This window comes from Vipera berus (assembly GCF_964194415.1).
Source record: "Vipera berus genome assembly, chromosome: 15".
In the NCBI taxonomy this organism is placed as follows: Eukaryota; Metazoa; Chordata; class Lepidosauria; order Squamata; family Viperidae; genus Vipera; species Vipera berus.
The window spans coordinates 5,390,543-5,398,297 of NC_138218.1; the positions used below are offsets into that span (position 1 = coordinate 5,390,543).

The 7,755-nt window shown below is 49.9% G+C and overlaps 1 protein-coding gene across 1 annotated transcript in view; it reads right to left on the bottom strand.

The window, feature by feature from the left end:
* GLE1 (GLE1 RNA export mediator) overlaps positions 1-7,172 on the bottom strand; it is a 16,125-nt gene extending 8,953 nt beyond the window's left edge. Inside the window, exons 1-5 of the mRNA XM_081339479.1 lie at positions 6,557-7,172; positions 4,664-4,888; positions 3,600-3,716; positions 1,922-2,070; positions 1,753-1,813 (exon numbers count right to left, since the gene is read on the bottom strand). Of these exons, the coding sequence (XP_081195605.1) occupies positions 1,753-1,813; positions 1,922-2,070; positions 3,600-3,716; positions 4,664-4,888; positions 6,557-7,012 (1,008 nt within the window). The 5' untranslated portion in view covers positions 7,013-7,172. The remainder of the gene's footprint in view (positions 1-1,752; positions 1,814-1,921; positions 2,071-3,599; positions 3,717-4,663; positions 4,889-6,556) is intronic.
* Between the last annotated feature and the right edge of the window lie 583 nt (positions 7,173-7,755).

Here is a 7,755-nt window from a genome sequence, read left to right on the forward strand (position 1 = left end):
CACTCTGGGCTCCTTGGTGCTCTGAGCTTGGCTGTTTTCGTGCAGACGTTTCAGGACCCAACTAGGTAACATCACCAGTGCTAGAAGGGAGTGGGGTCTGTTGAGTGGAGGAGGAGGAAGAGGAGGAGGAGGAGGACTGTGGGGTCCTTGGTGCTCTCTGAGCTGGGTGGTTTTCCTTGCAGATGTCTCATGACCCAACTAGGTAACATTGTCAGTGCTAGAAGGGAGTGGGGTTTGTGGAGAGGAGGAGGAAAACGAGGGAGAAGGAGGAAAAGGAGGGAGAAGGGGGGAGGAGGAAAAAGAGGGAGGAGGGAGGAAGAGGAAAAGGAGGAGAGGAAGAAGAGGAGGAGGAGGAGGAGGAGGAAGGACGACTGTGGGGTCCTTGGTGCTCTCTGAGCTTGCTTGTTTTCCTTGCAGACGTTTCAGGACCCAACAAGGTAGCATCAGAAGGGGCGGCTTATCCTGTCAATAAACAGCCCAACCAAAGACCCTCCAAGACCACTCACACCGACAGGGCAAGCTACTAGAATATCAACTGAGAGCAACACCCCACCCCACCCCCAGCACGGATGAAGCTACCTAGTTGGGTAATGACACACCTGCAAGGAAAACCACCACGCTCGGAGAGCACCAGGGACTCCTCACTTCAACCCCGAGCGAGAAGTATTCTTCTTTATTGGTGGAACATCATTTGGCAGAAAGGAGAGCATTCCAGCCACGAGAGAATTTTGGGATGGCTGATGGCATTTTATTTCATTGTCCTCCGATGAGATTAAAAATGGCAGCGGAGCCTACTTTTCACCCACGATCCACAAGCAGACAGCCCCGGGGTAGGCAACCTGGGCTCTTTTGTGACTCGTGGACTTCAACTCCCAGAATTCCTGAGCCAGCCACGCTGAGGGGAAAGGGAGAGGTTTCCCAGCTGAGCCATGCTGGCTCAGGAATTCTGGGAGTTGAAGTCCGCGAGTCATGAAGGGGCCAAAGTTCCCCCCATGCTGGCTCAGGAATTCTGGGAGTTGAAGTCCACGAGTCATGAAGGGGCCAAAGTTTCCTCCATGCTGGCTCAGGAATTGTGGGAGTTGAAGTCCACAAGTCATAAAGGGGCCATAGTTCCCCCCATGCTGGCTCAGGAATTCTGGGAGTTGAAGTCCACGAGTCATGAAGGGGTCAAAGTTCCCCCCATGCTGGCTCAGGAATTCTGGGAGTTGAAGTCCGCAAGTCATGAGGGGGCCATAGTTCCCCCATCCTGGCTGAGGAATTCTGGGAGTTGAAGTCCGCGAGTCATGAAGGGGCCAAAGTTTTCCCCATGCTGGCCCAGGAATTCTGGGAGTTGAAGTCTGCAAGTCATGAGGGGGCCATAGTTCCCCCATCCTGGCTCAGGAATTCTGGGAGTTGAAGTCCGCGAGTCCTGAGGGGACCATAGTTCCCCCCACGCTGGCCCAGGAATTCTGGGAGTCCACGAGTCATAAAAGAGCCAAGGTTGCCTACTCCTGATAAAAGTCCATTGTCACATTGTTCCACTACAAACACCCATCTCTCTACTCCTTAGTTCTTTCTTCTTTTTCTTCCCTCTTTCTTGTCCATAGCTTTAAAAATATAGAGAGAAGAAACGGGCGGGGGGGAAGATAGGGATGGTACGACCGTCTTCAGGCCTGGGCAGAAAAGACCAGGCATCCTTAGAGCTGGAGAAGGGTGGAGATTGATTAGCTGGGGGCAAAAGGCTTGATCAATTTCCCTGGCTACTTTCCTTACCTTGGCTCTGCGCCGGTGTTCCTCCTTCAGTTTTTCTTGCTGGCCCTGAGCTTCTTTGGAGCTGGAATTGAAAAACACAAGACACATAGACAGCCCGAGATCGCGATAAGCTCAGAGCCAATCGAGGCTCTATCGGTTTCTCCCAGCGGAGATGCTGCCGGAGGCTCACCTGTTCTCCATCTCTTGCTGAAGGTGCTGGTACTCCTGATGTTGCTTCAGCTCCTTCAGCTCATCGAAACGCTTCAGCAACTCGCTGGCCTCCTCGCAGGCGGCCTTCCCCGCCTGCTCCTGCTGTTCCACGCGTTGCTTCAGCTGCTCCTGCAGGAAAACGGGAAGGGGGAAACTACAGGCTCCTGTTCTCACAAACCCTGTAACACAGGCAAGTACTTCTGTTTCCTGTCCCTACTCGTTGGCTGCTGTTATCCACTCGGCTAGAAAGAGAGAGGAAACGCTGAGGCTTAAGAGCACTGCACCCAGGTTTATATATGTACAGAAAAAGAGCTCCAGAGCTCACCTGGAGAGAAATGCCCGGGGTGGTGGTGGTGGTTCGATAGCATACAAGGCAGCTGTCAGAATCCATTTATATCACATTCATAAATGTATGTTTAAAACATTATCCCACACCCCCCCCCATGGATTCTGCCATCTCCCAAGGAAGGAGGAGCGGATGTGGATTCAGCCTGCCTTAGGTTATTTCAAAGACCAAGGGAAACCTTTTGAACTGGGGGAACAAAAGGGGGGGGGGGTTAGGGAAGAAGGCATCTGGCCTGTGTCTTCTTTATAAATGTAATAAAAATAAATAAATAAATAAATAAATAGTTCTGTAGAGGAAGAAGGCAATAACCATAAAGATTCCGAGCTCCTTTTTTCCCACGAAAGGGATGACACGAAGTAAAATGATGGGGGCTGACCAAATGGGGTTGAGGGAAGGGGGGTTGAACCGGGATCCCTTTATAGCAGGGATGTCAAACTCAAATTTCATTGAGGGCCGCATCAGCATTGCGGTTGCCCTCAGGAGGGCAGGGTGGGCGTGGCCTGGGTGGGCGTGGCTAGAGTGGGTGTGGCCTACTGGGTGGGCATGGCCAGCTCTACATCGTTCGCATCAAGGGTGCCTATGGGGGGGCCTGGGCAGGAGTGGGACAGATCTGAGGGTCTCTGGCAGGAGGAGGGTCTCTGGGCCGGGGCCAAGGCAGTGGGGGCCGTTCCCTCATTGTTTCCAGGATGGCTTCGCGGGCCACATGAAGCCACTTCGTGGGCCGGATCCGGACCCCGGGCCTTGTGTTTGACATGTCTGCTTTATAGAGTTTCAATTTGTAAAACAATACTAAGTCCTGTCTTGTATTCCCACAACCAAGCATGTCCTAGTAAAAATTCCTTTTGGACTAGAACTGACTCCAAGGGTTTTTGTTTTCCTAAGACGTGGATTGGGCTGGGTCCCGACAGCAGAGGCGAAAAGAGTAGGCCAAAAAACACGAGGCAGACTCAGAAGAAGAGAGAGAGAGAGACAACATCAAAGACATACTGCAACAGCATCAAATAACAATGGGTGAGGCCGCCAGAAAGAGCCAGAGCTTTCTATATCCCTCGACACCCGAAATGGTAGAAGAGGCAATAAAGAAGGAGGGGAAGGAGGAGAAAGAGAAGATGATGATGAGGATAACCAGTGCAATTTCGGAAGGAAATCTGCCTCGTTCTTTCACTCGAGTGAAACGTCTTAGGCCACTTACGGTAACAACATACGAACAGATAATCCTAAATATCCCTGGTCATTTTCAAGACAACGCTGTGGAGTGAAATAAAGGTCTGCCCCTTCATCCAAATCCCACCAGCCGGGCCTTTGAACTCACCTTCCCTTTCAATTTCTGGACCTCCTTGTGCAAATGAATCAGGCCTTCGACTCCTGTACTTTTGGACGGGGGGGTCGGGATGAGGGGCTCCTGGTTGCTCCCCGTAGTTCTCCATTTCTTCCGGGCCCGTGAGAAACAGAATAAGAGCAGGTGAGAGGTCGAACTCACAACTAGGTTCTATGAAAACACAGGACTGTTGAAGACAGGTGAAGTCTAATGTCCTCTGACACTTGTGGCCACCTTCTGGGATAATAAATTAGCATGTCCGTATTGGTGGGACGTGTCGGCATCACTCAAAACTCAACCCAAAACTATAGGAATGAAGCGAAAAAAAGTTTTAAAACAAAGAACATCGACGTTTTAAGATTATACAGATATCCTCAACTTAACCTTAATTTAGTGACCGCTCAAAGTTACGACGGCACTGAAAAAAGTGACTTGTGATGGTTTTTCACACTTACGACCATTGCAGCATCCCCTGTGGTCGCGTGATCAAAAATTCAGACGCTCGGCAACTGATTCGTATTTATGACTGGAAAAAACTTACCGTTTATATCTATCTATCTACCTCTATATAAATTCAATAAATAAATAAATAAATAAATATCTATATCTAAGGTAAAGCTAAAGGTTCCCCCGCACATGCGTGCTAGTCGTTTCCGACTCTAGGGGCCGGTGCTCATCTCCGTTTCAAAGCCGAAGAGCCAGCGCTTGTCTGAGGACGTCTCCGTGGTCATGTGGCCGGTATGACTAGACGCCAAAGGCGCACGGAACGCTGTTACCTTCCCACCGGAGTGGTCCCTATTTTTCTACTTGCATTTTTACGTGCTTTCGAACTGCTAGGTTGGCAGAAGCTGGGACGCGTAACAGGCGCTCACTCTGCTACGCGGCACTCGGGATTCGACCCGCCAAACTGCCGACCATCTGATCGACAAGCTCAGCGTCCTAACCCCACTGAGCCACCGCGTCTATCTATATCTATCTAATCTATCGATATCTATCCGTATCTCTATATCTATCTCTATCTACATCTCTACATCTCTATATAATATATAAAGCATTACCTGGCCGTCAGCTGGGGCTTCTGTTAACGAGGGCAGGGGGCTGTCCTGATTGACAGGAGAGGCATCAATCTTTAATGAAAAACCATGGAAAAGGGAGCCCCCCTCAGGAGTGGATTTTGCCAAGAGAGAAGCATCTGCCTTTGGAGAATGGGAGATGATTTTTTCAAGCACCCAACCTGTGCAGCGGGACAACACCAGAGGTGCTTTATCCTCTTCCAAGATGCCCTGAAAAGGAACAAAATGAGATAGCAATGCATGCCGTAAATCACACCTCCGTCCACACCGCCTTTTTTTACTGCCCGCCAGGAGGTGAAGCCATTCAAGACGGTAGAAAGGAGAGGAGGCGATGATCTCTTGATCGGAAAAGCTTTACATTTGTTTCCAAGGAGAAAACGGCCAAAACGATAAATGGAATAAGAGGCCGAAGAGGCTCAAAGTGACACCTTCCTGATTTACGTTCCCAGGAAGGCCATTTGATTTGTTAATTATAAATAATTTAAATAAATAAAACAAAATGCATTTTTGCAAATCAGGCTTGCTAAAATGCTGCTTAACATTTCAGTGCAAGGAATTTTTGCCATCTTGGTGGGCTGGATTCCTGGGTGGGTTTACCCAACCTATATGAAAAAGACCCACCTCTGCGAAACCTAGTTTAATTCTAATTTAAAAAAAAAGAAAATCCACAGGAAGACAGATAATCCTCGACTTACGACATTTAGCTGTTCCATTTAGTGACTGTTCAAAGTTACAACGGCAGTGAACAAAGGGACCCACTTTCCCACTTGTGACCTTTGCCGCATCCCCAGTCCCGTGATCCAAATTCAGATGCTTGACAAATGATTTGTATTTATAACGGTCAGTGTCCCAGGGGGTCACGTGATCCCCTTTGGCGACCTTCTGACAAGCAAACTCAATGGGGGGGGGGATTCACTTAACAACTGCAGTGATTCCCTTAACCCCTGTGGTAAGAAAGGTCGCAAAACAGGGCACCAACAAATGACTCGCTTAGCAACATAAGCGTTAGGCTCGGGTGTAAAGGTAAAGGTAAAGGTTCCCCCGCACATGCGTGCTAGTCGTTTCCGACTCTAGGGGCCGGTGCTCATCTCCGTTTCGAAGCCAAAGAGCCAGCACTTGTCCGAGGACGTCTCCGTGGTCATGTGGCCGGCATGACTAGACGCCAAAGGCGCACGGAACGCTGTTCCCTTCCCACCGGAGTGGTCCCTATTTTTCTACTTGCATTTTGACGTGCTTTCGAACTGCTAGGTTGGCAGAAGCTGGGACGAGTAACAGGCGCTCACTCGGGATTCGACCCGCCAAACTGCCGACCTTCTGATCGACAAGGTCAGCATCCTAACCCACTGAGCCACCGCGTCCCTTCTATAAGTTGAGGACAACCATTTAATTTTTTTATATAACTTATATTCATTTGTATAAAAATACATTATAATACACACAATTTTATTACGTAAAAAGAATTAAAAAAATAATTAGTACACATTACGTATTAAATCTGTAGGCAAGCCTGCCTGACTCCCAGCAACTCTGCTGAAGAACTGGCACTAAATTGAGGGCGGGGGGGGCCTGCAAGGAACCCCCCACACACACACACACACTCCTTTTCGCAATGATAGGATGGACCACACTGCTGGACTACCCTGTCCATCATCCCCAGCTAGGAGACCAGCAGCATCCCTCCCCGCGGCGAAGGGGGCTCGAAGCCGGCCATACCGGCTCCCCCCACCCACAAGACGTGGGTGGGGATGAGGAATCATAGCTCCCATCACGCTCCCGCCCTGCAGGGTGCAGGCGGATGGGAGTTGTAGTCCCCCAGCCCGTGGACGGGACGGGACGGGACGGGGGAAAGAGAGAGCGAGGGGCCGGGCCGCGGCGCACCTCCTCGAGCGGGCTCCAGTCGCGGCAGTAGCGCAGCCGCCCTTTGCGGGTGTTCCGCAGGGCCTCCACGGTCTCCAGCCGAAACTGCTCGGACGGCATGGCGACGAAAGGAAACGGCCGCCGCCGCCGCGCCACTTCCGGTTCCGGTGTGGAGGCCGCGAGGCTTTTTTTTTTTAAAAAAAGCGCCATAGAGCTGCGACTCTCCCTTCCGCTGGGAGGAGTATAGACTCGCCAAAGGGTAGAGGGACCCTCGCGTTGACAATTCCGGGTCTCTTCTATGGAGATTCTCAACCATCCAAGGTCTTGGTTGTGCCAAAGGTGTGTGGTTTTTTTTTCTTTCTTTCTCCAAAAGGCAACTGGACTTTGTTGTGGTTTTTTTTCTCCTTTGCTTCTCATCCAAGATTCATTTTGGGTGGTGTTTCTCCCCACCCCCCTTGAAAACGTTTCACTTCTCATCCGAGAAGCTTCCTGTAATTCAGAGGTCTTCAAACTTGGCCCTTTTATGACTCGTGGACTTCAACTCCCAGAATTCCTCAGCCAGCATGCCTGGCTGAGGAATTCTGGGAGTTGAAGTCCACGAGTCATCAAAGGGCCAAGTTTGAAGACCCCTGCTGTAATTCCTTCCAGTCCCCACCAGTCCGTTAAGAACTGAAGCTTTTTTTCAAAGGAAAAAAAAAGCGAAACAAGATAGTCCAGTTTTCCATTTGGGAAGAAAAAAAAATCAATTCCGGGTCTGGCGCTGAGAATTCCAGCCCTCTTGTCCAAAACTGTTTCCAATCTGATTTCTCTTTAGGGATGTTTTAAGCCCCCTTCCCAAGTGCCTGGGATCAACTGAAACTGGGATCAAGTCTCGCTCTGCAGAGGAGTTAACTTGACCCTAAGATTCCATTTCATGGAGAAACATCCATCGAAGACAGGGGTCTTCAAACCTGGCCCTTTAATGACTTGTGGACTTCAACTCCCAGAATTCCTCAGCCAGCGTGCCTGGCTGAGGAATTCTGGGAGTTGAAGTCCACAAGTCATCAAAGGGCCAAGTTTGGAGACCCCTGGTATATACTTTGTTTTGTTGTTCCAAGTAGTTTCCTGTTACAGTAAAATTGTTGAGCAGTAAAGCACATGGTGACTGTACTCTTTTGTTTGCTCTGTGGTGCTATAAACAGAATTGATCTAAGAGTTGACACTGACTCCCATCATCCTTG